Source organism: Pleurodeles waltl, chromosome 10, assembly GCF_031143425.1.
Source record: "Pleurodeles waltl isolate 20211129_DDA chromosome 10, aPleWal1.hap1.20221129, whole genome shotgun sequence".
In the NCBI taxonomy this organism is placed as follows: domain Eukaryota; kingdom Metazoa; phylum Chordata; class Amphibia; order Caudata; family Salamandridae; genus Pleurodeles; species Pleurodeles waltl.
This window is the reverse complement of record NC_090449.1, coordinates 263,397,333-263,413,009: the sequence shown is the minus strand read 5'-3', so window position 1 is coordinate 263,413,009 and position 15,677 is coordinate 263,397,333. Positions and strand designations below refer to the sequence as shown.

The 15,677-nt window shown below is 43.1% G+C and overlaps 1 protein-coding gene across 1 annotated transcript in view; it reads left to right on the top strand.

The window, feature by feature from the left end:
• LOC138261449 (cytoglobin-1-like) overlaps positions 1 to 10,071 on the top strand; it is a 314,212-nt gene extending 304,141 nt beyond the window's left edge. The window contains exon 3 of the mRNA XM_069210397.1: positions 93 to 10,071. Within this exon, the coding sequence (XP_069066498.1) occupies positions 93 to 260 (168 nt within the window). The 3' untranslated portion in view covers positions 261 to 10,071. The remainder of the gene's footprint in view (positions 1 to 92) is intronic.
• The last annotated feature ends 5,606 nt before the right edge of the window (positions 10,072 to 15,677 follow it).

The window sequence follows — 15,677 nt, the reverse complement described above, 5'->3', positions numbered from 1 at the left end:
ATTAGATCTAATTGTGTTAGCACACCTTGTGAATTTTGTGAATAAAATATGCCACTATATTGTCATGTAATTTTTCTTTTCCCTACTTACAGTTTCTGTTTGAAGTGGTCTTGAATGTTCTGACCGATGCCCTGGGATGTACTTTTACTCCTGACATCAAAGCATCCTGGAAGAAGCTGCTTTCAATCCTGAATGACTACATTGCTTTGTGTTATGCTGCCACACCTCTGGTGCCCGAGGAGCCTGGAACTACAGTGTGAAATGAAAGACAACTGATGACTAACAAGCACAATTGTCTCTTCTTAAGTCTTTTAAAGGGCCACCATGTTATATGTAAATGGAATCCTTGGAAAAGTTAACTTGAACACTTTCTCAGCTACATTAGCACCATTTTCTAAATACCACTGTCTTTTCCCTGTTTTATCTACACAATTTTAAAATTGTGAAATAGAAGTAACAATTAAATTGACAATGTTCTATTTGGAGTTCCACCATATCAATGATATTTTTCTGCCAATGTGTTAACCTGTCAACATGAGGGCACAAGTGCAACATTGCATATTGTACTCTTATTCAAACATGGTGTAGTGGGAAAAGACCACAAACACCCATTGTTTCCAACCATCTGCTGTAGGATAGGAACACACATTATACTACTATATAATGAATCTTTGGTATGTGTCTAGGGGGTTAATTGGTAATTTCTTAAGGTTTTTGCATGGGACCTTGCATGGCGCAAAGTGACACAACTATTTCCTTCAATTTATTTATCATTAAAAAAAAGTAGGCAAAGTTCCAAATTGCCCATTGCTTCACAAGTGCTTACGCAGCATTCAATAAATAGACCCTTATGTTTCATTTACTTAGCTACTTGCTACTTCATCAATGAGGTGTCTACAAACTCATCGTTGAAGAACTTCCATCCACTTTAGGTGAAATGCTATTGCGGAAGTAAACTGATAAAATTGTTAATTTTTTTTTTCTATTTTATTGCCATTACAGAATTTTTATAATAGACTTGCAATAATTTTCTGACAGCTGCAGTGAAAAATGAAACTCAGCAGTAATGTAAAAGTTGGGGAAATAGTGCGGTGAAATCAAAGACTTACACCATTTTAGATCTACAAAAACAATTATTTATTTCAATGTCAGTTTTTTAGCCTTTGAACAATGTACATGTTAAAAGGAATTACAACAGAGCTTATAAGATATTTACAGTATACTGCTTTTCAATTCCCTTTAAAAATCATCCAGTTAACAATACCACCCCAGTATCACTCAGAGAGAAAATGAAACTAAATAGAACAATTAATTAAATTTACATTATTTCCTAAAAGAATAGGATGAAGAAAGTGTTTTCTAGGAGCATTGTACTGAGGATAAGAAACAATGTGTGGTGTACTATTGAAAAGACAAAGAGTTATATCTTCTGTCACTTCTCTCTTTATTGTTATAGTCTTCCCTCTGTTTGGTCTGACATGGTTTATTAGGACGGCTCATGTGTATTTTTAGCAAAAGCCATCAAATAACATCATGTACAAATGCCAGCCGAAAGCTGACCATGAGAGTCGTTTTAAAACTAACAAACAGACAAAGAATTTTTACCTGAAATATAATCCAAATTATCTATGTTTGATTGCAAAGCATTTAGGTGTATGTGCCCTAGGATTCCTGTTTTAGTCAAACTTTCTTTATTAAAGTTTCGTAATATGTCAAAGACAAGTAGAACATATCAGAGAAATTAACATCAGCCTTAAAGTATAGTGCTAACGTAGTTCACAGTTTCCACAGAAAATTAGTGTCAATTGTAAAAGCTACATCAAATATTCATGTTGGGGGGAATACATTAAGGGTTGGGGAAAAAAGAAAGAACCTATTTACAAATATAACCAAGAACTAGAGATAACACAATATACACCATGAGTGTCAGCTATTAGCATCTTTCATTAAGCACCAAGTACTGACTTTGTGTAATTTATGTGTTCTTCCTTAGGAGGCACAGAGCCTCAGAGGTCATGGGTATTTTATATCTGAAAGAGGAAGAGTGCTCGAGTACGAGTCGGGCAAGCAGTGAGAGGGAGGCCTCTAGAGAGAAAGGACATCAGTGGTCCCCACTGGTATTCAAAAATGTTCAAATTATCCCTTTGAAAATCCCCCAATCGTTCCATGGTTAGAGCCTCCCAGACTCTTTTATGCTATTCAGTGGTCAAGGGTGCTGTCGGCTTCTTCCATGCTGCCGCCAGAGCCATCTTGGCTGCCCCAGGCACAGCCACATAATAGCCCTATCACTCAAAGTTTGATATTTAAGTAATTGCAAGTCCGAGAAGGGTGAAACGCGAGGAGTCGGGATCGGATAGCCCAATATGTCTTTTATCTGAGATAAAATTTCAGACCAGTATGGTCGAATCAAGGGGCAATCCCATCATATATGTCTGAAGTCTTCCAATAGGCCACATCCCCTCCAGTAGGTGTCAGTGGTGTTGGGGAAGACTTTTTAAAGTTTTGTGGGGTATAAGTACCAATCAGGTAGAGTTTGTAGTGAGCTTCTCTCAACCCCATGGAGTGATTGTATCATGGGATGTCTTGCCACAGTCGGGCCCACTGGTCTTCTGAGATCTCTTCGCCAAGGAGGTCAGACCAGAATTCTACATGACTGGGAGGGGTGCAAGGGATCGTGTCCAACAATAGTTGGTAGAGAGACGATATTGCCCCCTAGAATCTGCATGTCTTTTCACAAATTGTTCTATGGGAGAGAGGTCTCTTGTTGCTGCTTCTCTAATGTCAGGAAGCAAGACACAATGTCGTAGCTGTGTGTAGAGGTATCCTTCACTTGGTGGCAGTCCAAATTCTCTCTGGCAATTTTTCGAAGGTGAGTATGTCGGGCCCATGGAATATTACCAGACACCCTTCTGTCCTCTATCTCTCAAAGGGGCCCTGCGAAAGTGCTGGCGGGAAAGCTGGGTTGAAGTGGATGGGTGTAAATGGAGATGGAAACTGTGGCCACTCTCCCAACTTATTGACATTGTCCCAAATGTCTAAAGTTGTTTTACTGGGGTGCTAAGATATACATTACCAGGTCTATCATCCTTAGTTTTCCGTAACGGGTCCCAAATATAGCGTCCCGTTGCTGCGCGATTCATATGAAGCCAGTGTTTATCTGACTATCCCAGTGACCACTCTGTGATTATTCGTAATTGTGCTGCCTTGTAATACTTTTGCAAATCCGGGAGTACCCATCCCGCTGTCGATCTCGGTAACCAAAGTACTCGGTAAGGGAGCCTAGTCCTGCCCTTTTTCCAGATAAATATGGTCAGGAGGGTCTTCAGGGTGGAAAAAAAAACTTTTCCATTGAGATGGGCAGTCCCTGGAAGAGATATAACAACCTTGGCAGCACTGTCATCTTGAGGGTGTGAATGTGACCTAACCAAGTCATAAAGAGGGTTGCCCATCTCTTGAGGTCATCCTTAAATTCTTGAATCAGTGCAGGGTAGTTGGCTTTGTAGAGGTCTGTGATGCGGAGGTGAGTCTAATATCCAAGTAAGTTAATTTTTCCTTGCCCATTGGAAGGGGAAGCTGCGTGTCAAGTGCTCCATCTCTGCAGAGGGTAGGGTGAGATTAAGGAGAAAGATTTTAGGCAAGTTAATCCGGTACTCTGCGACTCCCTCAAATTCAGCCAGTTTGCCCTGCAGAGCTTGGAGTGAGGTCTGTGGTGTAGTCAAAGATAGAAGAACATTGTCTGCAAACAGAGAGACCTTGTGAGTAGTGAATCCAAAGGTATGCGCTGAATTTCCCTGTTCCATCTCACTCTCTCTGCCAAGGGTTCTATACTAAGTTGGAACAAGAGGGGAGAGAGCGGGCATCTCTGGTGAGTGCCCCTACCCAGCTGAAAAGTCTTTGGCCCAATTCCATCACCTTGGTCATCAAGGCAATGTAATTGGCTTGCACCATTGTCATGAGGTTTTCATTAAAGCCAAAGTGCCTCATGGTTTGGAACAGAAAAGACCAATCGACCCAGTCAAATGCCTTTTCTGCCTTTAAAGTGAGCAGTATCGCCGGCGTTCTTTTCTTGGTCGCTCTCTCTATCAAGTGTATCACTTACCTCAAATTGTCATGAGTTTGTCTCCCCCATATAAATCCTGACTTATCTGGGTGTATCAGATCTGGCAATATTCTATCTAGGTGAGTGGCTAAATGTTTTGAGTACAATTTAGCATCAAGGTTAATGGGCAGTGGGTCTTTAAGAGGAGCAAAGGTATGGGTCTTTCCCTGGTTTTGGTATGACTGATATCAGTGCTTCACTCATCGAGCGTTTAGCGCCCGGTTAAGTGGCTATGTAATTAAACAGCTTGTTCCATTTCGGTATAAGCTCTGAGGTGAAAGTCTTATAGAATTGTGCTATGAAGCCGTCTTGCCCTTTTGACTTGTGCAATTTGAGCACCAATATGGCTGGCCTGACCTCATCCTCGTCTATTGGCTCACCCAAAATCACATTCTGTTCCTGTGTGACTTGTGGTAGGGGGCCTTGTCCAGATAGTGTAACTGTTCAGACCGTGCTGGCCTATCTGCTGTGTATAGAGCTTTATAAAAGTTGCTGAAGGCAGCTGCTTTGTCTCGTTCTGGCTTGGCCTCTCCTCCTTGTCCCATATGGAGAGTGGGAATATACTCTCTCTCTTCTTTTTCCCTCAGTTGTCGGACCAAGCTGGGTCCTATTTTGTTGCCCTGCATATATGCCCCATGGCGAAGTCTTAGCATGGTAAACTCTGCTCTATTTGTATAAATTGCATGTAGTTTCCCTCTAATTGTTGTGACATTTTGTTGTGTTTGTAGAGGGGGATTGTTTGTGTACATGCGTAGCCTTCTTTATATCAGCCTCTAGTGTCATGCGTTCTCTGTTTTTTTGCTAGGTAAGAGTTGACATCAACGAGACACAGCTCCCTCTAATAATGGCCTTGAATGCGTCCCAATTGTTAGCCATGTTGGTGTCTCGAGGGTCGTTTGGAGTAAAATATTCCCCAATGGCTTTGCAAACTTCATTGCGCATTGTCTCATCTCGAAAGATAGGGGTAGGGAAAAACCATCTCCGCTGTCTTGAGGCCCCCTGGGACCAATCTAAATTGAGCTGTACTGGGGCATGGTCAGAAATGATTATGAGATGAAATTCCAATGAGTGAATGCTCTGAACTAGGGATTGACTTGTAAATATGTAATCTAGTCAGGAATAAGTACGATGAGAGTGTAGAAAAAAATGTATAGTCCTTAGTGTCTGGGTGTAAGTGTCACCAAGCATCGACTAGCCCTAATTCAACTATCCTTTTTCTTCAAGGATTTGGAGATGCTGGCAAATGGGGCGCCTGACAGGTGAGAGGTATCTACCTCTTTGTCCCATATGAAGTTTATACCTCCCAACAGGATAATCTCTCACTCTGAAAATTCCCCCAATTGCTCAAGGCAAGAGTTAATAAATATTGCCTGAGCTGTGTTAGGAGCATACATGGTACCTATAGTACATGTGCGGACAATTATTGTAACTTTCACCATCAGAAATCTCCCTTCTTTGTCAGATTTATGTGCAATATGTTGAAAGGTAAGGGACTCGTGATAAAGGATGGCCACCCCATTGTGTTTTGTGGTATGGGACGACCTAAACGCAGTAGGATACCTCCTATGTCAAAGTGTTCCCTCTTCATTGCGTTTCAAATATACCTTGCATCCAGGAGATATTGCCATATCTTTTGTTTCTTCGGGGGGAATTCAGTCCCCTCACATTCCACATTATTGTGACTAACATTTGGATTGGTAAATACTGTCATTCAGCATAGTTGCCTCCCACCTCAGTACCCCCCCAACACACACACACACACACACCTCCGTCGCATCCGGCAGATTGATACTGACCCCTGGTGTGTCCCATCACATATCTCCCTACTCATAATTATCAACAAAGAGCAATATATTAAATCAAGTTGGGACGTTAGTCCTGTACTTAGTCTATCATTTATATAACAGTGGATCATTTTTGTCATTCTGGCAAAACCCACCTTAGCATCCTTAATGAATGGTGTTATGTATGGGGCTAGGGGAACAAACTCTGGTACGAAAAGTTGTGGTAGTGTATTGCCATGTTCCAGAAATGCCAGTGTTCCCCTACACTTGCAAGTGTACATGACCATTATGAAACAGTCCTAGACTTTGTGGAGTTTATCTTCAAGAGTGAGGCAAAAGGATTTTGTCTGGTAAGGCAGAAGTTCAGGTAGAGAGCGTTTCAGGTTCTCTGTGCCCTTTTCTCCCCTGCCTCTTAGAGCATCTCGACGTGAGCCATGGGTTCAGTTCCCTTCTGGGTGTAGGCTTCTCAAGGGTTAAGTCTTTTGTGCTGTTAGAGTTAGCTGTGTCTGAGATTGGTATGCCCAGAAGATTTGCTGCCTTGCTCATCTCAGGAAACTGATGCGTTTTGTTTTGATATGAGAAGGCTAATCCAATTGGGAAGGTCCAGCGGTATTTCACGTTGCTCTCACGGAGGTAGTCCGTGATGGGCCTAAATTGTAGCCTTGTTGCTAATGTGGCCGAAGCTATATCTTGATATACTGAGCATGTCACTCCTTGAAACGAGACAGTGTCCGCGTTCCGGGATGCCTGCAGGATCGCTTCCTTCATCTTAAACAAGTGTAGCTTTATCAAGACTTTGCAAAGCCTTCTTCCTTCTGCAGTCGATGGTGGGCACACCCAGTGAAGCCCGCTCCACCTTGATTGAAATTTGCGAGTCCCTCATAAGTTTGCCAAAAGGACCTAGTACAAAAGCCGCTAGTTCAGTCCTTTCCGCTCCCTCCTCCAGATTTCTAAGCCAAATGCTGTCTCTTCAGGAACGTTTTTGAAGATCTGCACACTTCAGCAGGACTGTGTGCAAATGTTCCAGGGTCTCGTTGTAGTCTTCCAGTTTCTCCAGACGTTGTTCCATAGACTTTCATTGCATTTCCAAACCGAGTGTGCGGTTCTCCACTGAATTTACATCTTGTAGTGATGTAGGTCTTGTGGCTAGGTCGGCGCGCAAAGCTTCAAGGGAGCTTGTGAAGTCCTGTTTTATCTCCTCCCTAAGCTCTTTTTTTTAACTCTTGCAGTGAAACTAGCAGGTCATTTTTGGTGAGCACTATAATGTCGAGCTCTGAATGACATATGTGAGCCTCCCTGGCCTCCGCCGGCTGAAAGTAGCTGGACACTGTATTGTGTTGTGACTTTTTGGGTTGCTTGTAGGAGTCTCAGCCGATTACACTTCTAGTGCTGTAGATAGGCTTCCAGGGGGGCCTCTGCACTGTTAGATCACTCGTAATACAGCTCACAGCAGCTCATGGGAGGGGGCGATGGTGCCCTGAGGCTGTGCCCCATAGCAGTGGATCGCTCCCTAGGGGTTGCCTCCGAGACACTGCCTGTTGTGAGCGAGAAATCCATGGCTAAGACTGGGGATTTTAAGTCACTCCCTCCTACTGTGCATACTATCCATTGCCTGTAGTGGATTGTCACTCCAAATTTCCCAGATGTTGCTCACATTTTCGGCTCTGCCATACCAGGGTACCGGTTGGCCAGGTCTCCCTTCGCTGCTTGTGGAATCCCGCTAGTACGTTTCTGGTCTTGATTCGTGTTGGACAGAAATCCTGCTCGGCTGCCATGTCAAGGTCAAGCAATTTTGGGTACGTCCAGCAGGGGCCTTTATCTCTGACCCCCGCTATTCAGGTGGGCCGCTGCCTGCAAGTGCTGCGGCTGTGCACCTCCGTCCTTGCAGCTTCCGCACCACTCAGCACCGGGCTGCGGCCTGCTTCACCATGGCGGGCAAAGGCTCCTCTATCCATAGGCCCTCTATAGGCCCTCGTGGTTCTGCTCATCCAAGCGGATCCAAAATGACAACAGCTCATGAAGTCCACAGGCAAAAAGAGTAGGCTCAGAGAATACCATTTTCATATTAAAACACACAATGGATATATGACACTGTCCTGCCACTGATAGTGTTTGAAAGATTACACTGCATGTACTGTAAATCACAACACCACAAACTTACCTTATGTCCATTCTTATTTTCACATTGCTACTACATGTTATTAGAAGTTGAATCTTTGTAAATCAAGTTATCAGATTATTAACCTTTGATTAAAAATTAGAACAAATAGCATAATGTAGACAAAAGATCAGTATTTGGCATTGTCAAATTAATGATTTGGAAAGCTAGTTCAATCTTTATTTGTCTTCTTACTTTTACTTTTAGGAGAAAAGTTACATTCAGATCCCGCTTTAAACAATGATACAAATACACAAACTATTCTTCAATTTAATTATCCAGTCTCGGGCAATTTCATATAGTTGTGATTTAAGCTTATATTATTGTGTCTAAATCAATCCAAAGTGTTCATTAAACCAACCTTTGATCTTATCATGAAATATAAGGTGTGTAAGTTTGTGTAAGTGACAATCACCCAAAAGGAAGTAGGAAAGTCCTTTTCAGCTGCTTTTAATAAATACGTAAAATATAATGATATGATAATTTATGTTACTACATATATCTGTAAAATATACAACTATCAAAAAAGGCTTCCTGGAGCTGTGCAGACAAGGAAATCTGACTTTAAAAAATGCCAATACACTTATTAAAAATGTAGGTATTCAAGACGGTACTGAAGCCCAGATAATCTATTTGGGAGTGAAATGTCACTGCTAAGGTGTTCCATAAGATGTATGCTGGTTCAGAGAACCATCAGCCAACCATGCAACTAAGACAAAAGGGGCAATAAACCTTAAAATAAATCATTGGAAAAGATGAGTGGTATACAGAGTAATAATGCACAGTTTGGAACAATGTAAACGATATCCACTTATAGACATTCAGCCAGTACAAGGCTTTCAACAACACAGAAAGGTTGTCACAGAGAGAGGCTTTGGTGATAATCCTAGCAGTAGTACCCTGGAGCTTACAAAAATAAAAAAACTTAACACACACAAGTTGTTAGAGTAGTCCAGCATGGATAGTATCAAACAACCTCAATTCTAAAAGTGTAGGTAAGACATGGAATCAACTTTTCTAGGCATTTCATATGGTAAGTACTTGTCTTGGACATAGTGGAAATTTTTTGGATCAACATAATCAAAGCAGGTGCTTAAAACTTTTGACACCTCTCAAGGGTTCCAGACAGTTGCCCAGGCCACTTGGTCATATGGGCTGGATGTTATTAGACTGATATCTACTGAAATCTTAAATTCCAACTCTTAAATCGATTTTAAAAAGAACATTTTTGATGATGTGACCATTAGAGGACTAGTTCAACCTGATAATGTTGTATGTGCCATCAGCGTAATTGAAGAAATGCATAACAAAATACCTAATCCTGTTTGTCAGAGAATGAATATGGGCCTTAAAAAAGATGGGGTAGATGGTGGATGGTGGAGCCTAGGGGATACAACTAGGGGTTACACCGATAAGGCCTGAGTTGTAGTTGATGCTGATGCTCATGCTCATGCTGATGCTCAAAAAAAGACTGTATCATTATTTGGTCTATGTCAGAATACCTTGATATCAGGATGTATGTGGAGTAGCAAGATATTCAATAGTCTGATAATTCACATATATTACACTGAGGAAATTGAATCTTATGGATTTGACCAACAAACCACTTAAGAAGCTCTGGTCTTGGCCACTTGTGGTTCCAGTTTTTAGTCAAAAGCAAAGGTAGGAGTAGTCCATTGGAAAGAAGAGAACCATGTGCATTTATGTCTTTAGCTCCTTATAATAAAAGTGTTTCTTTGAATTTGAAATAAATTGCGTTTTTCGTAAAGAGCCATCAGTTCCAGGCTAAATCCTGACTTTTTATGACATCAAGTAAACCTATGTAGAATCTTACATTGCTAATCATAGTTATATTATCTTCTTCAATAACACAATAGACAAATACTAAGCATAATTAACTGCGGTAAGGAGGTTCTTGTGTAGTCCTGTGTACCTGACATTTTATTCTGTATATACTTTGACATCTTACACTCATTAAACATATTATAATCTTGGAATACTGCTGCATTAAATGTATACTTTGACCAAAATGCTTTTTGTTCTTTGTAGTTTATTTTTGATCAAAATTACTTATTTTGATTCACACTTTTTTAAAATAAATCTTTTTATTGTTATTGAGTTCCAATCAACAACAGTGAACAGTTGCAATGATGCAGAGAGGAGTTCAGGGGAGGAAGGAAAGGAAAAGAGGAGGGTGGAAGGGATATATGGTGGGAGCATCTCAGAGGAAGATCAAAATGTTCTCAATTAATCACATTTTACTTGCATAGATGAGGTAGACAACAGATCATGTTACATTGATAATAGATTCTTAACCATGCATACTAAGGGGAAATTAAGGAAATCGATGATCATCCCTAGAGTAGTGGGGGATGGGCTCATGTAATAACTATCTATAGCAAGGGGAGGAGATGGGGATATAAGTCACGGGTTTGACCTGGACCAATAAGGGGATAGTGGAGGCCGTTGGGGGGTGTTCTTAGGAGCGTCCTGAATTATTATTCATGGGAAACACCATTGGGTTCTTAGGGGCAACGAGTCCTGCATGAGTGTAATATGCGTACTGTGGAAATACACAGTTTCTGTCACGGAAGGCGTGTGTCGTTTTTGGTGTCTGTTTTTATAATGAACACATATATTTCTCACAAGCCGTATGCTAGGCCTTTGTCCCTTAGTGTCCGTAGTACGCAGGTCTTCGCGCAGGTCCATTGTACTAGGGCTTGTAGACATTTATCAATGTCCAGTGTGGTGGGCTCCGTTCATTGAATTGCTATAAGGCACTTGAATAGTACGAACGGCAGGTCTATAAACCTGCGGAGATGTTTCTCACCCTTTGCCTTAGTGCCTAATCATAGGAGACAGGATTCAGGGGTGGTAGATAGGCTATGATCTGACAGGTCCGCCTTTATCTCAGTTACCTACTGCCAAGTGCAGAGCGGAGAAGGATGTCCCATGTCATGGGGTAAAAACTCACCTCGTGTGTCCCACAGCCCAGACACACTGGGGTTGTTTTTGGGGACAAGTGCTTGAAGCAGTAGAAGGATAGGTAGGCTTGGTACAGGTAGTTAAATTTGGTGAAGTGAAATCTAGGGTTGCACGATATTCCTTTAAGTTATGGAGACTGTTCAACCAGGATTTTTGGTATAGGGGGCTAGGAAGCACTGCATCCCAAGAAGCGAGTGCGCCTTCCAGTCCGGTACAGGCATTGCCATTTATGACATCATATAACATGGATATAGCTTTCTTAGGTCCCACATCTGATGGCAGCAAGATAAGTATATGTGATGAGGGCAGTTCGGTATTGCCATCATGTCAGGTGTAATGTATTATTTAGTTAGGAACTGGCTTGTACTTAAGTCGTTAATTGCCCTGATTTCAATGAAAGACAATAGTGATCCCTCTTTAAAGAAGTCTCCAGTTGTCATTAGGTTCACCGCTGTCCACAAAGTTGTGTCACGATGTATGATCCGGGCTCGGGCGCCAGTAATATGTGTTATAGAAAGTAGTGGTGAGTAGGGTGGGGTGGGGGATTTACCATGTACAAATCTGCACCAACAGGTTAGGGCTGTGTCCTTCAGGTTGGATCCTCGTAGTGGGGGAATAACCTGTCTGTTAACCAGATGTATACAGGAGTCGGGTCCAGCTGTTTCGATATGGATGTTTTTTCTGCATGTGGGGAGTCCTTTAGCCAGCAGAAGGGCCATTGTAACTGGGCTGGGGCATAGTATAGTTCGAGGTTAAGCATGCCCAACCCTCCCTTTTTTTGCGGGTACTGCATCATAGATAGGGCAGCCCAGCATCTGTCCTTCCCCTGTAGTAGATCCATCAGTAGGCTGTGTAAAGAAGTGAAAAAGGACCTGGGGAGTACAATTGGCAATGCCACAAAAATATAATATTCGGAGAAGTATAAGCATTTTAGCTATTGCTACTCAACCTTTGGGGGAAAGTGGTAGAGAGCACCAAAAAGGGAGTGAACCACGGATAGAGCGAACTGCCCGATCCAGGTTGCCTACCTTAAGATCTTTCATGGAGTGATATATCTGTATTCGGAGATTTTTAAATGTGGTGTGGCACCATTGCAATTGATAAGTTGGAAGGATAGTCCTTGCATGTGGTGGGATTTTGGTCAAGGGAAAGAGGCAGGATCTCAACTAGTTCACCCTCAGGCCAGAAATCTCACCAAAGGAGTCCAGTAGGGTCATTACATCCGTGATAGAGACCGTGCTATCTCGTAGATATGTTAATGTATCGTCTGCATAGAGGCATACGATGTGATGCATGTGTAAGACTGGAATCCCCATTGCTGTGCGTGCAGAGGTAGGCGAGAAGCTAATGGCTCCAGCGCAATTGCGAATAATATTTGTGAGAGCAGGGACTCTTGTTGAGTGCCCCTGTGTATGGGGAAGCTGTGAGAAATTATATGTCTTGTCTTTATGCGGGTCACTGGGTTGGAATACAGGGTGTATTTCCAGCTTAAGCAGCCCGGGCCAAAACCCATATGTTTAGTGTCTTTGTAAGAAATCTCAGCTAAGGGTATTGAAGTCTTTTTCAATGTCAAGAGAGATGGCTACCCTGCCACAATCTTCATGGGAGTTGTCACGGAGGAGCCGTAGGAAGTGCCGGATGTTCAGAAATGTACTACCACCGGGAATAAAGCCTTACTGGTCCTCATGGATCAGTTGGGTGATCAAGGGGAGGAGTCTGTTTGCTAGTATTTTACCTAATACTTTGCAGTCTGAATTCATCAATGATAACGGTCCATATGAACGCACACCAAGGGGGATCACGGCCGGGTTTAGACAGGACCACTATGAGCACCTCGCACTGAGAGTCTGGGAGTAGGCCACGTGCCCTCACTTCATTAAACACCTCCAGTAAGGGCTGGGTAAGGTGCACTGTGTATGTAGAGTAGTATTCTGCAGGAAGGCCATCCATGCCTGGTGTCTTGTTACGTGCCATTTGTCCAGATGCTGTACAAACCTCTTCTAGTCAAATTGGCTCATCTAGTTCCTGTCTCTGCAGTGGGTTAAGTTGGGCCAGTGGGAGGGCAACCATAAAAGCAGATAACTGTTCGGGTGCGGGTCTGTGTTAGCTGCATACAATGTTTGCCTAGTGTCCATGTCTCCCTGTTTTGTTCAGAGCTCACGGAGGCTATCAGGGTTGGGCGTCCATGATGCAACCTCTATTTCCAACACCCGGAGCTCATCCTCCAATGTGACCAGTTTGTGACAGAGAATGTGCCTATCTCCCCATGCCTCTGACATGCAGTGCCCTTGCACCAATGCCTTGTGAGCATCCCACTCTGTGGCACAGAGGGGGGTGGTGTTTTTATTATGTTCAAACTATTGGTTTATGCACCCAGCCAGTTCCTGATAGAAGGGGGGGTCAGAGAGTTCTTCTATCTGTAGGTGCCATGTTGATACACTTGTGTGTGGTCTGCCCCATAGTGGGATGATCCACAGTGGGCAGTGGGCAGATAGAGCGCGGGCTAGGTATTCCAAACCAGAAACTTTCTATGTCAATTGCGCCAGTCCCATAAAGAAGTCTATTCTGGTATGTAAGTCATATACTGGTGAATAAAAGGAATATTCGCATTCTAGTGTATGCCTGATATGCCAGAAGTCATGGAGCCCCCTGTTCACCCTCCAGGAGTCAAACCCTTGGGAAGTTCTTCTGCTGAGCACCCCAGGCAATGGTGGATGGGATCTATCCATGGCTTTCTTGGGTGCACAATTAAAGCCACATCCCCAGAGACAATCAGCAGTTGGGTTGTGAAATAATCCAGGTGTTAGCGTGTTTAAGAAGTACCCATGTCCTGTGTTAGGTGCATATATCCCCACTAGTGTTAGTGGATTGCCATCTAGTTAACTCTCCATGATTACATATCGCCCCAACGTCAGCATGAAATTGTTCCATTGTTCTACCCCCTAGGCATATGCTGATGACGTAGTGCTTTGTACTTGACCCCTCCAAGTAGATCTGAGTTTTCAAAGTTTGATATACGTGAGATGAGTTTCCTTATAGGATGGTTATATGTGTGTGGTGTCACTTGAGGTAGTCAAATACTCAGTGGCACCTGACAGGTGTTGCCATGCCCCTCGCATACCACATTAGAATTTTGTAGCGTATTATGGATGGGGTAGACTGGGCACATATTATGTACTGTGGTTTAATAACTGGAGGATGTAGGAAACCCCAGCCACAGCATCCACTCCCATAGCTCTTTTGTGTGTGTGGTAGAGTGTGAGATATTGCATTCTGTGTCCCCGTGGCCCCCTCCTCCCGCTCACCCAGTTGCAAAACTAACATATAAAAGAATAATAGAAAGTCATGAGTAGCTGTGGAATGACATATCTAACGTCCGACATCTCAGAATGGTGGATCTAGTAACTATTCCTAAGAGTGGGGTTAAATTTGTCCAGTTGGATGTATTTGTGGTGGGGCTGATGGATTCTTTCATGTGATATGATTTTGGCTCATAGGATATATGCCTTTGTCACATCCAGCTCCCTGCAAGGATTTAGGTCCCTTTACACCAGCATGACATCCGCCCCAGTTGTGGGCACAGGAAATATTGGCCTCTGTTTACAGGCTCCTTTGAGGCCTGAATTAATACATGTGTAATGAGGTAATTGTCTCTTTATTTGCCTGCATTTTCATGTGCACAGGCTTGTGTACCAGACATTGCAATCACATTAATAAGCGGTGTTAATACTTGGTTGCCGGCCTTGATCGGGTAAGATTTCATTAGCGAGTACGAGTGATGTAAGTACCCGTGCTCAGTCTTAAAGATTATTGGCAGTGCGAGGTGTAATGACCAGGCCTTTAGTGGAGTTAATGGTGGAAACTTTGGATTTCTTTGCATCTGATTCTATGTCAGATATACTGTTTCCTTGAAGCACGATGAAAGAGTTTGTTGTATATTGCATTGTTTTGACCAGAACTTTGGCTTGTTCCTCAGCTGCTTGGGCCTTGGTTTGTTTCCCCTCTGGATTCGGTGTGGTGCTCACGCATGGGATGGGGGTCAGCCATTCCCGCTGTGTCGTCTCCTTGTAGTGGTTGGGCCAAGCCTTTGGCATAGAGCCATGTCCAGGCATCTTCTGGTGTTGCTATAACATGAGTTCTCGAGCCATCTTCCACTCAGAGTTTTGCTGGGGATAGTAGGGCGTACTTGATGTTATGGTGGTAAAGGCATTGTTTGACAAATTCCTCTTCTTCTGGACCTCCGCTGTGAAGTCAGGCTAGGCAGTAATGGATGCATCATCGAAGTTCCATGGCCCATTAGTATGGAAGTATTGGAGCACCAGGGCGCAATCATGTTAATTGAGAAGGGGGACTATGAGTGGTCTGTAGGGGTGCCAGGTGGAGGTGGCCTGCTCAAAACTCTATGTGCTCTTTTGATCGCGAAAAGATTTGGGAACCCTGTCTTTGAGTACTGTGTCTGTTAGCCAGTGTTCTAGAAAGAGAACTGGGCTCAGGCCCTCCACCCTCTTGGGGAATCCCATGAAGCGAACATTGTTACGCCTCGAGCACCTTTCTGTACCTTCTGCTCTGCGATGAAGTGCAGTGACTTCTGCACTCAATTATTTCATTTGCGTTTGTAAGTCCTGGACTGTAGGGTGCATGTATTATAGAG